Raw genomic sequence first — 19,546 nt, 5'->3', positions numbered from 1 at the left:
GCTTCCTCTATTGGACCAAACACATCCCCATCAATTTAACAGGGAAGGGTGCCAACTCCACTGCCTTGCCATCCAACCTGCTCACATACACAGCTTTGGCCAACCCTCTACCCCAGACCCTGTCTGGTGGCAACACAGGCCTGTGATCAGTGCCCCAGTACACCTGTCTCCTCATGTGCCGAGAGCTCAGAAGCCTCACGAGTCCATCTGAGACATGGTCACCACCTGGATCATTTTCATTGCATGTCCACAGCCAATCCTTCATCTACAGAGTAGGAGCTTACTAGTCTCAGGGCACTCTTCCTCCAACTTCCCCTCCATGCAGCCGTGCTGCCACCTTTTACACCTCATAAATATTCCTGGCCTGTCTTGGTTGTTGCTCATCAATCAGCAACCCATTCACATAGTCCAGGCTCTATGAGGGTCCACAGGAGATAAAACAGGAGCCCGCAGCAGGCTTGAAGACAACTCCCTGCCCTGGGACGCTGGCAAAAGTGCACACGACCACTGGAGTGGTCAAGAGAGGGAGCTTGCCCGGAATGATGCAGGGAGCCAGCCATACTCTTCGTGAGAGAGGGAAGGGGATTCTGAGGGAGGGTTGGGTCTCCAGCACATCGCTGGTGCATTCCATCAACAGGCCTGCCCATTCAGATCACACGGCCCCCTCCAGCTAGTGATGATGGTGCTGGAATTTCCCGAGCCTATTCCTTTTCATTGTCCTGCCCTCACCCCTCTCTTCGCCCTTCTCTCCCTCAGGTCCCTGCCTCCACCGAGCTGAACTCTGGATTCAGACCTCTGAATGCCAGCCTGCCTTGGGCTCTGTGGACTTGGTTTCATACATGGTCTCTCTCATGGACTCTGGCCATTGCTCTCCCCTTGTATTTGTTCATTTTCATACTGCTATGAAGAAATACCTGAGACTGGGTAATTTATAATAATTAAAAAAAAGAGGTTTAATGGACTGACAGTTCTACATGGCTGGGAAGGCCTCACAATCATGGCAGAAGGGGAAGGAGGAGCAAAGATATGTCTCACATGGCAGCAGGCAAGAGAGCATGTGCAGGGGAACTGCCCTTTGTGAAAACATCAGATCTCCTAAGACTTATTTACTACGGCGAGAACAGCATGGGAAAAACTTATCCCTGTGATTCAATTACCTCCCACCTGATCCCTCCCATGACACGTGGAGGTTATGGGAGCTACAATTCAAGATGGGATTTGGGTGGGGAAACAATCAAACCATATCAGTGCTGGATCCTCCCGATTACCCTCATGGGCTGAGGGTGTCCTGTCTGCTCTCCTTCCTTGGCTCCTGTTCATTCTGACCAATTCCTTCTCAAAGCACAAGAGAAATGTCCTGTCCCCATTTCAGAATGTTAAACCATGCCTAGAGAAATGTTACTCAGGATGTCACTGTATAAATCCAACTTCATATGGGTGAGGGATTAAGTTAGTGTGTACTTAACCTAATTAGAGAAAGCAAAGACACAAAATAACAGTGAAACAATATTTCTTCACTAAATTTTATTCATAATTTTCACCAAAAATGAGAAGATTGATAACACAAAATCTTTCTGTGAGTGTAGGATATTCACATCTATTAATTTGTGAGAAAATTAATTGGTACAGTATTTTTGGAATAAAATTTTGACAATACTTCTAAAAAGTTAAACTATTCACACCATTTCCACTTTAACCCAATGTCCATGTTACTATATCTTTCTTATTGGAAAGCATGCATATCTGTCCAAAAACGTATGTTTATTTCAGTTCTATTAATCATAGCAACAAATGGGAATGAACGTATGTGTTTATCAGGAAAGGAAAGGTTTAATTAACTATGGCACACACCTACTTTAGAATTCTAGGGAATACTTACAAAAGTGATGTCGATTGTAGGTATAGTTGTGGGAAGACCTTGCGTTCATCTTATTACGTGGCAAAGGCATGTGACATATCAATACATGCATCACTACCTGTGGGTGTTAAAACACTATATATTTTCATAAAACATCCATGTCTAAAAAAATCCTAGACTGAGCTTTAAAATGCTGCCCACGGATCTCATCCTCCACACTCTTCTTCATCAAATCACCACCAACTCTTACCCTTCTCCCTCCCTCTCAACTAAGGGAGCAACGTCAGCAACCTCAGAAGTCAGGTCAATAGAGATTCTCTCCATCAGTTCACAGTCCCTCACTTCCTAAAACTCTTCTGTGTCTTTCCACCTCACCATCTCCCTCACGCCCCCCATAGACTGAGTTAAGGGCACTGCTGCTTTCTTGTGTTTTTTTGACTTGGTGTTTCCTCAGCATATATTGAATAAAAGTTTTCTATAGGAATCAATAAGTGCATGAAATGAATGAAAGTACCAGGCATGGGAATTCTTTGGTTCAAATTATGGAGTCGGTCTGGCCTGGGCCTCCGACCTGCATGAAGAAACCCACAGTTCCTTCACCTGTGCTCACTTGAGCTCAGAAAAACCCGTGGAAACTACCAACGAGAGGGTCACTACAGATGCCTTATCCCCAGGCCCAAACACCGTCATGGAGGTGAGGATGCTCCCAACAGGATGGTGCATGATGTTTCCTTTATTGGACCCCACACATCCCCATCAGTTTAACAAGGAAGGCTGCCAACTCCAACGCCTTGCCGTACAACCTGCTCATGTACACACCTTGGGCCAGCCCTGTACGCCAGACAGTGTCTGTTGGCAACATAGGCCAGCGATCACTGCCCTACGACACCAGTCCTCTTGTGTGCCAAGAGGTCAGAAGCCACAGAAGTCCATCTGACACACAGTCACCACCTGGTTCATTTTCAAGGCACGTCCACAGCCAATCCTTCATCTGCAGAGTCTGAGCTGACTAGTCCCAGGGCACTCTTCCTCCCATTTCTCCTCCATGCAGCCCCACTGCCCCTTTCAACTGCTCATGGGCATTCCTGGCCTGTCTCGGCAGTTGGTCATCAGTCAGCAACCCACTCACATAGCCCAGCCTCTATGGAGGGCCCCCAGGGGATAAAACACCAGCCCCCAGCATGCATGAAGGCATCTCCCAGATCTGGGATGCTGGCGAAGGTGCAAAGGACCACTGGAGGGTTCAAGAGAGGTAGCTGGCCCAGAATGATGCAGGGAGCCAGCCAAACTATTCCGGAGAGAGGGAAGGGGATTCTGAGGGCGGGAAGGTTGACCAGCACAGCCCTGGTGCATTCAGCCAACAGGCTTACCCACTCAGATCACAGGGCCTCCTCCAGCTGGTGATGATGGTGCCAGGATTTCCCAAGCCTATTCCTGTTCATTGTCCTGTCCTGCCCCCTCCCTTCCCCCTTCTCTCCCTCAGGCTCCTGACCCCGCCGGCCTGAAGTCTGGATTTAGAGCTCGGAGTGCCGGCCTGCCTGGGTCTCAGTGGACTTGGTTTTGCATGTGCTCTCTGTCATTGACACTAGCAATGGCTCTCTCCTGGATCCTCCCTGGATCCTCCCTCACAGGCTGAGGGTCTCCTGTCTGCTCTCCTTCCCTGGTTCCTCTTCAGTCTCACCAAATCCTTCTCAAAGCAGAGAAGAAATATCCTGTCCACACTTCAGAATTTTAAATCAATTGTGATTTTTATGAGAATTTGAATTGGTACAGCATTTTTGTAATAACATTTTAGAAATATTTTAAATGTTAAACTATTTTCACCCTTTCACTTTAACCCAATGTCCATGTTAATATATCCTTCTTACAAGAAAACCATGTTTGCCTAAAATTCATAGGCAGAGATGTTTATTTTATTCTATTTATCATATAGCAAATGGGAAACAACTTATATGTCCATTAGGAAGAAAGAGTTTAATTAATTTTGGTGCATGTCTACTTTAGAATTATAGAAAGTGGTTTCAAAAGTGAGAAGGATCTACCTGTCTCTATCTATCTATCTATCTATCTATCTATCTATCTATCTATCATCTATCTATACTGTTGTCGAAATATCCTACATCCATTTTATAAAGTGATAAAAGCAGATCAGTATGTATGTCATTGTTCTTGTATATTGAATAAAAATAATATATTGTTATAGTTTGTCAGTGAAAAGCCTAGAGTCAGCAGTAAAATAATACACAACATTGTTAATTGTGGTGACCTCTGCGGGGGGGCGGGGGGTGTTGTTAACTGTGGAGGAGCTTTGTAAAAAAAAAATTGTGAATTATCTACATTTCTATCATTTTTGAAATAAGAATATATACCAAACTACATTTTAAATAAAAAATATTTAATACTGACAACAGAAATACTAGCCGTGTCAGTTTAAGTAATTGCTAGCTGATGCAACAGAACAACCATGAATGGCTTGACACAACAGAAGTTTATTTTATGTGCAAATAAGTTCTGATGCGGTTTGGCAGGGGCTCTCCACTCTCACATGACCCAGGGATCCAAGCTGCTTCCACCTTTTGATTCCGTCATCTCAAGATGAAGCTGCCATGTTTGCTGTTGAAAGCGGAGAGAAAGCATGGAAATGGCACACTGGCTCTCAAATGCCTGGATGTGACAAACAATGCTTCTGCTCCTGTATTGGTGTAAAGGAAAAGTCACATGATCCTAACTGCAAGGACTTTACTGTTCCCATGTGTCCAGGAAGGAGACAAAGACAAAATGTGGGTGAGTACTATACCCTTCCCCATAAACTGTTACATAGTGGGTGCTCAACAAAAAGCAACTATGATCATTTGGTATTATACTACCCTTCTCATTTCTAGGAGGAGTTTCTGAGAAGGCCAAATTTACCTTGAAGTTCTCCAGCGTTTTCCAGTGTCAAATATGTGACTGATGTTTTCAAACATACGATCACAACTAACTGTTCAAGAATCTTGAAAGTCTCAGCAGGAAGGCTTTCCTTTGTAATATCCTTTAAATCCTTAGTAGGCTGAGAATTGTTCCTCCATTTGATTCCCAGTCAAAATGTTAACCTGTGAATTTCTGCTACCCTCCACACGCCTGTACAACTGTCGAGGTAGGCACACTGAAGGCCAGTATTTTCCTGTGGAGCAGGTAAACAGACAAGAAACAGAAGGCTGCTTAATTATTCCTCTTTCATTAGAGTTGACGTGTTTTCAAGGTATAGTTTTTAAACTCCTGGAGGACTCCAGAAATTTAGGAATTCAGCCTCAGTAAGTAGATGTTTGTTCCACTGGGATTTCCCAAGGTTTTTCTCATCTAATACTCATGAGAGACGGTTTGCTCTTTGATCATTTATCTGTGCATGTATTCAGAGGCGAATTCCAAAAGGACGCCCTGTGAAAGTCCGATTTCAAGTATCAAGGTGGTTCCAAATCCCTCTAACTTCAGGGTGATATCACACAAGAACCCTTAGATAATATGGCGAATCAGACTCCTCAGCCCATTCAGAAAACGATTAGAGAGTGTGTTGAAGACAACCAGAGTGGTAACCAAGTGTCTAAGCGTCACTGTCCCCGTGTGAGTTTTTATATCAAAAGGGTTTTTGATATCATATGGCTTCCTGGGTGAGAGACGGAACAGCCAGAGGACTTCTACTATGAGAAGGAATGCTCCCTGTCAGGAGGTGAGCAGGGGATTCTGGGCTGTTCTGTGAGGATCAGTGAGGAGCTGATCAGCAGGCCCTATAGGTTCCAGAGTCAGACAGGACACATGGAAGTGACCCGGGGAAATGTGCTGTAATTCTCAAAGTGCTGGGGCTGCAGAGAAATGCCCACAACTGGGCAGAGTTAGCTCTCAAGGAACCTAGCGCACACCAGCCCCAAATGGTGTTTGATTCTCACTGTCGCGTTCTCCAGGCCTGCTTCATTAGGCTGGCCTCAAGGTTCTTCTTTTTGTCACCTGAGAGACATGGTGCAGTGCTGAGAAGAAAAATGAAGTCGCTATCAGGAGGTCAGCCTCGGGCTCGGAGAAGTGGGGACAGCATGGGCTCTAAAGGAATTCATACCAGGGGTCTGGTTCCAGCCCTGTTCCTTACTAGCCACGTGATACTGAGAAATACCCAGGAAATACCCTGTTCTTATATCCCAATTCACAAGGTCTGTAAGCCCTGGATTCTTCATCTGTAAGCAGATGTGTAAGGCCTGTCTAGTAGGACAGTCGGAGTGTATGCAATGCAGGTGAAGCACCTGGCTCCGGGCCTGGTGTAAATTAGAAGTTTCACAAATGGTGGATGGCTGTTATTTCTAATACGCTTTAACCCCAGGCCCTAACACTGGGATTTTGTTGTTGTTGTCGTTGTTCTCCAGGACTTATCAGAGAACATACAGCTCAATAGGACATGGAATAATTAGCCAAAAAAGGAAGCTTCACCCGTAAAATTCAGTTAAGTATTTCCTCTTAGAGAATGCACTTCAAAATTTGGTTGTGCGGGAGTTTTGCCCAGCCAGGTGCAGCTCAAAGCTCCTAGAATGTGAGTCAAACACCAACTCCTTCCCTCTCTCCCAGCTGCTTTCCCATCCAAACCACTATATTCATCCACTTTGTTACCATCCAAAATCTAGCCCGTGCTTACAATTGGTCAAATTGCACTTGAGATAACCTAGTTAGAATGCCTTTTTAATGGAGTCAGCTCTGGCTCTCCCTGCCTGGCAGAAAAGCACCTGGCCAGTGGCTTCTGGGTCACCCTTCCTGGGAAATTCAGCCTTATCGCTCAGGAAACCCTTGCAGATGATGGGTGTCCATCACCTAGATCTTGGGCTGTGTTCAACAGCATTGGGCAAAAACACAGGACACCTTCCATTCCAGCCCCAGGTGGAGATTCCTCTCTCTTCATCCCCATCCTAAAGAAACTGCTCAGGGTAGCATTCCATTCCAGGCTTTTCTCTCACCCTCTGAGAATCTGGCCCTGGACCCACCGGGCATCATTAGAATCAGCTCCTTCAGAAGGAACTGCAGGTTCCCAGATCCCAAATTGCCCCAGCTCAGGGCATTTATACTCACCACTCTCACCTGGAGCCCCACACCCTCACCCCTGTCTTACATTTCCACTACATCCTAGAGGACTTCTCGCCACCTTAATTACATGACTGCAGCTCCTAGACTCTATGACCCTATGGGTAGACGTGAGTCTGACTTACCTTAGAATCCCCACTACTACCAGGGCCTTCCACAGAGCAGATGCTGAGTGAATGGTAAAGAAATGAGCCAGTGAACAGGAAGAATTATTTATTCAGATTTAATTTCTTTTGCATTCTCAAAGAAGCAAAAACATACACATATTTTTAATTTTACATAATAGACTGAGGTATAAGGCAAGAATTAACTATCTTTTAATTTGAGTTCCTTGTATCATGTATTTTACTGCTAATTCGTTCACAATATAAGCAAATACATATTCCACTGCTGTTATTATGTGACAACTCACAAAATGGAATGGATTTCCCAATCTGAATAAAAAACAGGACTCTTACCCCTAAACTATATAAACAGCACTATGTGTGACTACTGTCATTCATAAACTTGGATGTTGAAGTTCATCCAACCATTTGTTAAAAGGGACATTTGAACAATTCCAACAGGAAACAAAGATAAATCTCAAAGTCACCCAACAGAACAGAAACTCACTGCTAAGAATGCTGACTGCTCTCTTCAAAGAGGCAAGAATGGGCCTCATATCACACGAGGCAGTGGAAGCTAATCGATGGGGCCCTGGAAGGTGCACTGGCCCAGACCCCCTCCCACTGGCCCTGGCTGCAACACGTGCTGAGACTCACTCTTCTCCCTCTCTCAAAGCCCATTCATGCAGGGGTGGGTAGGAAATGTGAGGTTCTCCACCCATCTTTAGTGTATGGTGCAGGACTTTCACATAGCTGGTTTCAATGAGGGCCCTTGGACCCCACAGGAACTCGTAGCATGCAGGATCACTGCCGGGCACCTGCCGGTACTCCAGGTAGTTTTCCTGCACCAGATCTTGCATGAGCAGCTTCCTGGGATGTTCGAAGACACTGTCCTCCCCCCCCTCAAACACCTCCAACATACTCAGCTCCTCCCAGATTTTCTCCTCAGGGGCACAGTCGCCCTCTATTGCGATTATGGCCAGGACGATTATCAGGAGGCCTGTCTTGGGCATGATCTGATTGTCGCCCAGCAGGCCATCGTAGGAGAGGCCCAGGCAGGTGACAAGGATGTACAAGTGGCTGATGGGGACCACTTCCACCACCTCGATGCCAAAGACCAGCTGCAAGTACTCGGAGGCTTTGCTGAAGATCACAGGAAAGAAGTCCTGGAAATTTCTGATGACACTCTCCAGCATCTCTGCCTTTGTGACCGGCTCCCTGGCTCGATACTTGAGGAGCAGAAAATGAACCAACTCAACCATCTTCCTACTGATTGCTGCTTGGAACTCGGACTCCAGGTCAGGAAACATTCTTGGCCCCTCCTCTTCTTGGTTGCTGGAGCCCTCATCGGATTGTCTCCAAAGAGTGTAGTTGATGGTAGTCGAGAAGCTGGAGGCTCCCTGAGGACTGTGGGGAGGACTCGGTGAGTCGGCAGCAGGCACCTCCCCCAGGGTAACTTCCACTAGAGTAGAAGAGGAAGAAGCGATCTGCTGCTCCTCAGTAGCAGGAGCCTGCGCACCCACCAGGCCCCGGGCCTCTCCTCGGGCCTCAAGGCCTTCTTCAGGCTTGCAGTGCTGACTCCTCTGCTCAAGAGGCATGATGACTCTGGTCAGGGCAGCAGGCAGGAGTGCGGGCAGGAGCTGGGCAATGAAGACCCACAGGCCTGGGGAGAGAAGGAGCGTGTGTGAGGCCTTAGGTGAGAACTGAACTGAACCTTGGAGGCTCTGACAAAGGCTTACTTACAGATCTTCTCCTTCAATGCTCCTCCAGTGCCTCGGGTCCTACTTGTCAGCCTGTCCCCCTCAGAACCTGAAGGAGGAAGTGGGAGGGCACCTCAGGGTACAGCCGGCCAGCACATGCTGAGGCTGTAGGACTGAGAATAGGGAGGGTGAGGCCAGGCCCTCTGGAGTCCCATTTGTTCTGGGCGGGTGGGGCCCTTGGTGTGCATTCCAGGCAAACCTTCAGTGTTGGCACTGTCTGCGTCCCCTCTGCTCTGTGACCTGAGGACACTGACTGAGACCAAGGCCTCACTGCCTGGTTCCTGGAGCTCCTGATTCCTGGGAGAGGAATGCACGGGCCTTCAGTGTGCAGACTGCAAGCACAGCCACGGATTCCCAGAAGTCTCAGCAGGGTTGGCCAGACTCCGTGAGGTCCCCACTCTACTTGGGTGGAGGGTCCCCTCTGTGCTCACTCAGGGCCCTCACCTTTCTCCTTGTAGGGCCTAATCCCACCCTTTTGCTGGCTTGAGAATCTCTCATGTCAAGAACTCACATCCCTGATATGGTACAGAAGGAGATGAGGGGACCCACATCTGGCCATACATGACCAGGTCCTCCCGCGAAGGACAACGAGAGATGTCCAAATTCATTGGAGTCCAGGTGTCCTGGGTGACGAGTCCGCTTGGTCCTCACGTCCACTCCTGGCAGGGCCTGAGACCCTCCCTCTACTGACCTGACTCCAGCCCCTTCAGACCAAGGCCTCCCCTTCCCTGACATCAAAGATCCCAGGATAATGGAGGGACTTCAGCTGACAGCCCTGCCCAGGGTCTCTGAAGTAACCGCAGGGGCAGGGCAGATTTCTATGGGGCCCCCTGTCTGCATTCTGGCCCAGGGGTACCCTCAATCCTACCTCAGGCTCTCCACCTGGATGCTTGGCAGATCCTAGAACCACTGCATCTGTCGACCAGATGGGGGCCCCTGTGTTGACCTGAGTCACCTTCTGAAAACAAGGTCATCAACTCCCTGAGATCTGGAAACAGAAGTGAGGAGGGGCCACATCCTGTTACCCCCACGTGCGTTGTCCAGGGCTGACCCCTTTGGTTCTAGGGTGAACGTTATGATGGCCTCCTGTGGGTTACTCATCTTTACTCCTGCCAGGGACTGCCCTTTCTCAACCCCCAACCCCCTGAAATGAGCAGACAGCTCCTCTTTACACCAACACCTTATCTCCCTGAGGGTTCCCCAACCTCCTGCCTGTGGTACAAATGAGATTGTCACTTAGGGCCATCCCTGATCAGGTTCCCCCAGAGCTAAGAACAAGGGACGGCCAGACTCTGTGGCATCCCTTCTTTCTGGGCCGGGGGTATCCCCAGTCCTCATGAAGGGGGCACACCTTGGGTCCGGCAGATCCTGGGATTCCTCCCTCTGCTGACCTGAAGTCCCAGCCCTCAGACCACAGCCCTCAACTCTCTGTCACCCTGAAGGTGCAATGAGCACGGGGCACATTCGGCCACTGTGCCCAGGATCCCCCAGCCCAAGGTTGCCACTGATCTGGACTCCAGGGTCCCCTCAGTCCTCCCTCTTCTTCCTCCCCTTGACTCCTCGCAGGGCTGGGCCCCAACCCCCTGCTGAAGTGGGTCTGCATCCCTAGGATTCCCGCGGCTGAATGAAAAGGTGGCTCAGTTTGAGACAGGGGTACAGTGGGCCCCCTGTCCTGGCATGCTGGGTCCCCTAAGGACTCCACTGTCTTCCAGGAGGGCCTGGGCCCTTCCTCTGCATCCCAAAGGCCATACTCACGAGACCCAACCCCTTCCCTCCCTTAGCCGTACATGTGAACGTCAGGATCTGCGTGCTTGGCCACCATTCCCGGAGCTTCCGTGGGTTGATACCAGGGGCAAAGCCCGGATTCTGCCAGGATGGTGGTGGGGGAGGAGATGGGAATGGGGTTTGGGGGTGGGGTTGGTGTTTGAGGGATGGGGATGGGGTTGGTGTTGGGGGATGGGATTGGTAGTGAGGGTAGGGGGTGGGTTGCCCTCAGTCCCCTCTTGGGGTCCTGCCCTTGATTCCTGGCTGAGTCTGGGCCCTGAGCACTTCTAACCAGCCCTGCCCTGGTCACACAAAGCTCTTACGCCAGAGTTCCCTGCGGTTAAAGCGGCGGGGGGTGGCGGGGTGAGGTGGTGGCGACTCAGCCTGAGAAGTCTTCCCCTGCAGGGTGGTCCAGGCCCGGCAGCAGAGGCAGCGCTGGATTATTGGGGGCCCTCTGTCTGGGGCGAGGCCCGCCTCAGTCCTCCCTCGGCGTCTTACCTTGCCTCCTCACGGAGCCTGCGCCTGCTTGCCTCCGCCGACGTCAGGCCGTTGCTCAGGGCGAGAATCTCGCTGTCCTCTGACCCCCCAATGCGCAAGTCAGTGGCGTCACATCCGGGCCTCGTGACTTCCCTGGGTTCACGGCAAGGGTGGAACCGGATTCTGCCTGGATGGGGATCTGGATGGGGGTGGGGGTAAGCATGAAGATGGTGTTGGTGTAGGGGTAGGGATTGGGACGGGGATCCTGAGGCTGTAGGTCCTGGTGGGGTCGGGGGAGTTGCGGGTGGGAGGGGCCTTTGGTCATCCCTCAAGGTCCTGACTTGGATGCCAGGCTGAGTCTGGACCGCCATCCTCTGCCGATTGTGTCTGCTCCCCTCAGACCCTGACTCTGAGTCGGCCCGAAGTGGCATTGGGGGGGAGGGGTGTGCTCGGGGTGAGATCATTGCCAGTGTGTACCAGGGCTGACAAGAGGGGCTGAGCTGGATTCTGTGGTCCCACTATGTGGGTGAGGGTGGATCCTCAGTCCTCACTCAGGAGAGTCCTCTTCCTCACTCCTGGCTGTTTGATGAAGGAATGGGTGGGAGATGCTCTGTTTCTGTCACCTCTGAGCATCTGCGCATCTGTGCATCTGCACCCCTTGTAGAGAATGGCTGCGGGTGCCAGGCCAGGTGCTCCCTGCAGGGCAGGAGCTCCCGCGATGATAGTGACCTCTGGGAGAAGACGCACACCTTCCCACGGGGGCTCCTCCCCAGCCAGAGCTACACTTGGCAAACCTTTGGTCCTAAATGATTTATTCTCTGAATTGAAGAAATACGGTTTACATATCTTCTAAGTATATATGTAGGTAGCAATATATATATTTATTTCTATGAACTAACACCTACCCTTAGTATGCATGATTCACTCTGATATCCTAGTCTACTTCCATTCCAGTCTTTGTGTTCTGTTGAAAGAATTTTTTTAAAAAACATAATTCCTCTCCCACTATGTTGGTTTCAGGTCGTTATTAGGAGAACTCTGGAGCCATGCTGCCTTAACAAACCCAATTTTCCTGGTGTCCTGCTATTACCTAGGGCTCTTGGCATCGTGTTTTCAGGGGCTGCCTCAGATTGTGCAATGAAGTGAAGTGGAAAATTTAAAACTTTTATCCTACCCATTCTTTCATCTGCCGTCTAGGCAGGCGACAAACCTCCCCAACATCTCTGCCGCTAACCCCCTCCAACAGGCACTGCAAGTGTCACACACAAGTACCAGCTCAACACAGTCTCCAGTCTCACTCTGGGCTTTCCCTGTTTTGTTGTGTAGATTTTCTTGCTGATACTGGTTTTTTACTTTCTGTTTCCATTCTATAAATTTACAGGGTTGATTTGGGAAGCAGAGCACAGCAGCCCAAATTTGCTTGTAATGACGGCGGCTACAGGTAAGGCACTAAATTGTAAATAATTTAAGCTGAGTTTACATTTTTACACTGTTGTGTTCCCCGTGAATGAATATGTTATACTCCTCTATGGATTTCAAGCTCTTTTTTCCTGAATATGTCAGTATACTTCGGTAGTTGCCTCTATAAACAACTTATACATTTTTATTAGACTTCTATTCAGGTAATTCTTGGATTTTGTTGCTATTGCAAATGGCATATTGCCTATCAATTGTTGTAGTTAGTTATTGCTTTCGTGAGGTGAAGATTTTGATTTTGCTGTTGTAATCTGTTGCACACCTCGTTCTGAAGGCCGATGCACTTGAATATTCCGCATACCTTTTCCTTTGAATTTTCAAGATCGATAATGGTATTATCACTAAACATTACATGTTTTTCCAGTGTTCATACCACTCACTCATTTCGGTACTTACAGCTCTTTGTGTCTCAATCCTGATTTCAAATGTAGAGATAATAGGCTACATCTACTTCTCGTTCCTGACTTGAATGATAATTCTTCGAACATTTGACATTTAAGTATGTTTGCTGTTGATTTTAGGAAATGGAAGTTCTCTTTCAGTATAGGTTGCCTAAATATTTTCTTTTTTTACCATGAATTCATATTAAATTTATTTAAAAAGCTTTTTCTGTACCCGTTGGCAGGATCAAATTTTTTTCTCTTCCATTTTGTATGTAAGGAATCACAATGAAACAGATGTTTTTTCTAATGTTAAATCATATTTTATTTCCTTGGGCAGAGCCTGTTTATTCGTTTAATGTACTACTAATTTATGTAGGATATTTACTGCTGTGTAAGAGAGCTTACTTGATGTGTTCTTTTTCCATCAGGGGAGGTATGTGGTCCTCATCTGGTTTTTAAATCCAGGAGGGCTAGCCTGGGAGAATGAACTGAACAATTGTCAGTCTTTTGTATGTTCTGGAAGAGTTGATATAAGGTGGTGGTTAGTTTTCCCTGATCATTTGGTAAAATTGGCCTCCAAAGCTGTCTAACCTGGAATGTTTGAGGGTGGCTTGAGCTTTGAATATTGTACAGTTTCTGTTGTATAGTTAAAGTTTTCTTTTCCTCTTTGGATCAGTTTGGTTACTGATTTATTTTATTTCTACAAAGTGGTCAGTTTCATTTAGAATTTCACTTTTAATGGCATATTTATGATAAAAAAAAGTTTTATTAGGGAAAGCCTTCACACATACAGAATAACAGGAACGAATATAATGAACCCAGGATACTTGATACCGAGCATGAACATCTTTAAATACACAGCAAATCTGGTTCCAGTTAAACACTCGCCTACCTGCATATCAGCTGCTGGAATAACGTGGAGTAAATCTAAGGCATTAGACCATTTCATCTCTAAATAACTTAATACGCATTTTTAAAAGATAAGGATTTTTTTAAAACAAAAAGCCGATAGTTTTCATATCTAAAAAATTAAATAAATGATTATCAAATGTTCAACTATTTTACACACTTATCTGGCCAACTTAAACTTTATAAAATATATATTTCTTTGATGGAGTACAAAATGTGTTAACTTTTCCCCCCACTTGCTTCATTGTGGTGCTTTCATATATCTATTATACAGCTAGGTGTGTGTGTGTGTGTGGAACATTCTACCTGCCGTCCCGTGATTCTCCAACCTCTTAAGTTACTTTTAAACTTCACGTACGTTAAGCTTCACTCTTTGTGCTGTAAAGATCTATGGGTTTTGACAAATGCCTCGTGCCATTGTCTTAGTCCGTTTGGGCTCCCATAACAAAAATAGTGTAGACTGGGTGGCTTATAGACAACGCAACTTTATTTCTCACATTCTGGAGGTTGGGAAGTCCAAGATCAAGGTGCTGGCAGATTTCATGTCTGGTGGAGTCCTGCTCCCTAGTTCATAGACAGCTGCCTTTTCCCTAGATCCTCACATGCAAGAAGGGATAAGGGATCTCCGTGGAGTCTGTTTTATAAAAACACTAATCCCATTCATGAGGACTCTGCTCTCATGATCTAGTCATTCTCCAAATACCCCACCTTCTGCCTAATACCATCACCTTGGTAATTCAGCAGATGAATTTTGTGGCAACACAAATATTCAGACCAAAGCAAGCATGGAACCACCATTGCAGTATTATGCATACCAGTTTCACTGCCCTGATAAATTCCCTTGTGCTTGTCGGATAAACCCCATGGCCACCACTGATAGGTTTTTCATCTTTATAATTTTGCATTTTCCAGAATGTCATATAAATAGAATCTTATACTATGTAGCCTTTTTAGACTGGTTTCTTTCACTTAGCATAATGAACTGAAGAGTCATGTATAACTTTGTGTGGCTTGGAACTTATTCCTTTTCATTGAGGAGTAGTAGTATCAATGTCTGGATATATATATATATATATATATATATATATATATATATCCATTCACCAAATGAAATACATTTTGGATGCTTCTATTTTTGGTGATTATGAAATAAGCTATTGTATACATTCATATACAAATTTTTATGTAGACATAAGTTTTCAAATCAATTGGGTAAATTGATTGAGTATGGCTGCTGAATCTTGTGCTAAGTCTATTTTCATTTTTTTAAGAAAACGCCAAACTGCCTTCCAAAGTGGCTGTGCCATTTTGCATTTCTACCAGCAATGAAGGAGAGTTTCTGTTGCTCCACATCTTCACTGGCAGTTGTTCTTGGTCTTGTATTCTTTGTTTTGGTTTTCTATGGATTTTGGACATTCTGATAGGTGTGTAGTGGTATCCCATTTTAGTACACAATTATCCAATGCCAAAGGTGCTCAGTACTTTTATTATGCTTATTTGCCATGTGTATGTCTTCTTTTGTGTAGTGTGTGTTCAGATCTTTGACTATTTTCATTTTTTCTATCATTGAGCTTTAGGAATTCGCATATATTGTAGAGACAAGTTCTTTATCACATATGTGTACCGCAGATGTTTTCTGCTAGCCTGTGGCTTCTGTTTTCATTCTCTTAACATTGTCCTTTGAAGAGCATAAGATTTTTATTTTAATAAAATCAACTTGGCAAATTTTTCTTTCCTTGATCATGCTTTTGGTGTTGAATTTAAAAACTCATCACCAAACTCAAAGTTATGTGGATTTTCTCTTATGTTTTCTTATAGAGGTTGTATTGTTTTTGCATTTTTCATTAGACCTATGATGTATCTTGAGTTAGTTTTCATGGAATATGTAAGGATATGTCCAGGTTATTATAATTTGTGTATAGGTGTCTAATTGTTCAGGCACCTTTTGTTGGCAAACCTGTACTTTCACCATTATTGCCTTTGTTGTGAATCACCTGACTATATGCGTGCAGGTCTATTTCTGAGCTCTATTCTGTTTTATTAATCTGTGTGTCTATTCTTTGCTAATGCTTATGTCCTCCACCAAATTCATATTTTGAAGCCCTCAGCCCCAGGGTGTCTGTATTTGGAGATGAGGCTTCTAGGGAAGTGATTAATGTTAAAAGAGGCCATAAGGGTGGGACCTTGGTCCCATAGAATTAGTTTGGTTATAAGAAGGGAGAAGAGACAGAAGAAAGTACTTTTGTGCCTACATGACCTTTCTCTCTCTCTCTCTCTCTCTCTCTCTCTTTCTTTCTCTCTCTCTCTGCACATGCACAGAGGAAAGGCCAAGAATGGACAGATTAATAAAGGGCCATCTACAAGCCACGAATAAGGCCATCACCAGAAGCCAACCCCGCCAGTCCTTGATCTAGGACTTCCAGACTTCAAAACTGTGAAAAAAATAAAATAAATTTCTGTTGTTTTAGCTACTCAGTCAATGGCATTTTGTTACGGCAGCCTGAGCTGACTTAAGACATAACTTCAGGTGACACAATTTTTTTTTTTGTTTCCTCCTAGAAAAAAAAAAAAGTAATTTTGACATTTAAAGTCTGTAGTTCATTTTGAGTTACATTTCTGTACGGTGCAAGATATTTGCAGTGGCTAGTATTATGTGTCAACTTGTCTAGGCTATACTGCTCAGCTGTGTGGTCAAACAGTAGTCTAGATGTTGCTGTGAAGGTATTTTGTAGATGTGATCAACATTTACAATCAGTTGACTTTAAGTAAAGCAGTTTAACTTCCATAATGTGGATAGGCCTCATCCAATTAGTTGAAGGTGTTAAGAGAAAAGACCAAGGTTTCTTGGAAAAGGAATTCTCCCACAAGACTAACATAATAATGTCGTGTGAGTTTCTAGCCTGCTGGCCTGCCTTCACTGTCCTGGGGGACGCTCGGGGAGACCAGGTGGACTGGAGTAGACTGTTGAGAGACACTGGTCTGGTGAAGATGTCCAGGAAACCACGAGCCTCCAGCCCATTGTCCAACAACCACCCACCAACACCAAAGAGGCGAGGAAGTGGAAGGCATCCTCTCAACCCTGGCCCAGAAGCCCTATCAAAGTGAACGGCCCACCCAAGCTCTGACTCCTACCCTGTCCTCCCCTGGCACAACCCCCACCCCAGCCTGCACCATTTCTCTATGAAGCCCCTGTTCTCACCCCTCCTCCATCCTCTTCCCCAAACCAGTGCCCTCCTGTGATCTCCCTGTTTCCTTCCAGGTTCCCAAGACAACCCGGAAGGGAAAAGGGACCCATCAAGGAAGTTCCAGGAACAAAAGCCTCTCCCTAAAAGACCACCGCTTCAAAAAAACCTGAGGAATGGAGTGGGCCAACACTATCCAGCCACTCTGACCAGCCGAACGAGGAACTCAATCAAAATGAGCCATAGCGGGACCACAAGGGCAAGGAGACCACCACCTTCTACAGTCTCTCTTCGGGCAGCCAGTAATTCCCGGGCAAGGCCAGAGACTTCAAGTCTATCTGAAAAGTCTCCAGAGGTCTAACCCCAGATAAATAGCCAACAGGGTGTAAAGTACATTTTACACCCCAAAGGGTGTGCCCCATGGTGAGGAAAATAAAGTGAACATGTTGCAAAATGATGTGTGTGTCTGTGTGTCTCAAATGGTAGGGGTAGGGAGTAAGGGGAAAGAGGTAGGAGTGTGGGAAGGGAGGGGGGCATCCTCTACAATTTCTCTAATTCAACTTGCTCTTCGTTCTTTGGTTTCCTAGGGTGAAACTTTTGGTTATTGATTTTAGATTTCATTTTCTAATATAAACATTTAAAATATGCTGTATATTTCCCTCAAGGACACACTTTAGCAGAATCCCACTTTTTGTATGTACATTTTTACTTTCATTCAACTTAATGTATTTTTAAAATTCTCCTGAGACTCCCTCTTTGACCCATAGGTTATATAGGAGCATATTTTAAAATTTCCAATATTTGGGCATTTTTCAGATATCTTGGTGTTTGGTTTTGAGTTTAATTATATTATGGCCTAAGAAGAGGCTATCTATTATTTCTATTCTTTTCAATTTGTAAGCTTTGTTTGATGGCCCAGAATACCATCTATCTTGGGAGATATTTCATGCACACTTGAGAGGATTGTTTATTCTGCTATTGTTGAATGCGGTGCTTTTCTTATTGTTTTATTTAGTCAGAGTAGTTAATGGTGCTTTTCAGGTCATCTATATCCTTCCTGGTTTTCTGCTTACTTTTTCTCCTAAGTACTGAGAAACAAATCAAAGAGTTTTGAGAAATGTTTAGTCCCATGAAACCACAACCACAGTGAAGGTGAAAAATATATTCATCCTCCCCAAAAGTTTCTTCCTGTCTTCTTGCTGTCAAACCATCCCTTCAGTAGAAGTGATCCAAGGTGAGCAGAAGTGAGCATCCGCTGACCATGACCATTTTCCCTACTAACAGAGGCAGGTAGGCACAGAGAGCAGCAGTTGCTTTCACACACAGGCAGCATCCAGGAAGAAAACCAGATCGATAGTGTCATAGAAGGAGAGCTTTCTGGCCTGGACACAGGCTGTCGCTCCTTTTCTTGCACACTGCCACTCCCCAAGTCTGGCTCTGCCTTCCTGGCTTCCCTGGCTCAGATGGGCGATTCACACCTCCTCACCATCTCCCCCGACTCCCTACAGACTGAATTAAGGGCCTTGCCACTTTCTATTGTTTTGTTGACTTGGTGTTTCCTCAGCATATATTGAATAAAAGTTTTCTGTAGGAATCAATAAGTGCATGAAATGAATGAAATCACCAGGCATGGGAATTCTTTGATTCAAATTATGGAGTCTGCCCTTCCTGGGCCTCCTGCCTACATGAAGAAACCCACAGTTCCTTCACCTGTGCTCACTTGAGTTCAGAAACCCTGTGGAAACTACCACGGAGAGGGTCACTGCAGACGCCTTCTCCCCAGGCCCAAACACTGTCATGGAGGTGAGGATGCTCCCAACAGGATGCTTCCTGTATTGGACCCCACACGTCCCCATCAGTTTAACAAGGAAAGCTGCCACCTGCACTGCCTTGCCATACAACCTGCTCACGTACACACCTTGGTCCAGCCCCCTACCCCAGACACTGTCAGCTGGCAACATACGCCAGCGGTCACTGCCCTAGGACACCTGTCCCGTTCTGTGCCAAGGGTTCAGAAGCCACAGAAGGCTATCTGAGACACAGTCGCCAACTGGAACATTTTCAAGGCACGTCCACAGCCAATCCTTCATCTGCAGAGTCTGAGCTGACTAGTCCCAGGGCACTCTTCCTCCCATTTCTCCTCCATGCAGCCCCACTGCCCCTTTCAACTGCTCATGGGCATTCCTGGCCTGTCTCGGCAGTTGGTCATCAGTCAGCAACCCACTCACATAGCCCAGCCTCTATAGAAGGTCCCCGGGGGATAAAACACCAGCCCCCAGCAGGCATGAAGACAGTTCCCACATCTGGGACGCTGGTGAAGGTACAAAGGACCACTGGAGTGTTCAAGAGAGGTAGCTGGCCCAGAATGACGCAGGGAGTCAGCCAAGCTCTTCCTGAGAGAGGGAAGGGGATTCTGAGGGCGGGAAGATTGACCAGCACAGCCCTGGTGCATTCAGCCAACACTCAGATCACAGGGCCCCCTCCAGCTGGTGATGATGTTGCCGGGATTTCCCAACTCTATTCCTATTCATTGTCCTGT

General features: G+C 46.3%; 2 protein-coding genes across 2 annotated transcripts; one reads left to right on the top strand and one right to left on the bottom strand.

Annotated features, from left to right (window-relative positions):
- Positions 1–7,148: 7,148 nt before the first annotated feature.
- Positions 7,149–9,107, bottom strand: LOC100988708 (melanoma-associated antigen 2). The gene is made up of 3 exons (XM_055106633.2): positions 9,016–9,107; positions 8,800–8,865; positions 7,149–8,719 (listed from the first exon to the last, which is right to left on the bottom strand). Exon 3 carries the CDS (start codon positions 8,652–8,654, stop codon positions 7,710–7,712), a length of 945 nt encoding a protein of 314 aa, XP_054962608.1. The 5' UTR covers positions 8,655–8,719; positions 8,800–8,865; positions 9,016–9,107; the 3' UTR covers positions 7,149–7,709.
- Positions 9,108–11,264: 2,157 nt separating this feature from the next.
- On the top strand, positions 11,265–17,405 carry LOC100989262 (chondrosarcoma-associated gene 2/3 protein). Its single transcript, XM_063601985.1, has 3 exons — positions 11,265–12,498; positions 16,145–16,875; positions 17,085–17,405. Exons 2-3 carry the CDS (start codon positions 16,613–16,615, stop codon positions 17,152–17,154), a joined length of 333 nt encoding a protein of 110 aa, XP_063458055.1. The 5' UTR covers positions 11,265–12,498; positions 16,145–16,612; the 3' UTR covers positions 17,155–17,405.
- The last annotated feature ends 2,141 nt before the right edge of the window (positions 17,406–19,546 follow it).

The sequence above is a fragment of the Pan paniscus genome, chromosome X, assembly GCF_029289425.2.
Source record: "Pan paniscus chromosome X, NHGRI_mPanPan1-v2.0_pri, whole genome shotgun sequence".
Taxonomy (NCBI): Eukaryota; Metazoa; Chordata; class Mammalia; order Primates; family Hominidae; genus Pan; species Pan paniscus.
The sequence above is the reverse complement of the archived record's forward strand: the minus strand, read 5'-3'. Positions and strand labels throughout refer to the sequence as shown.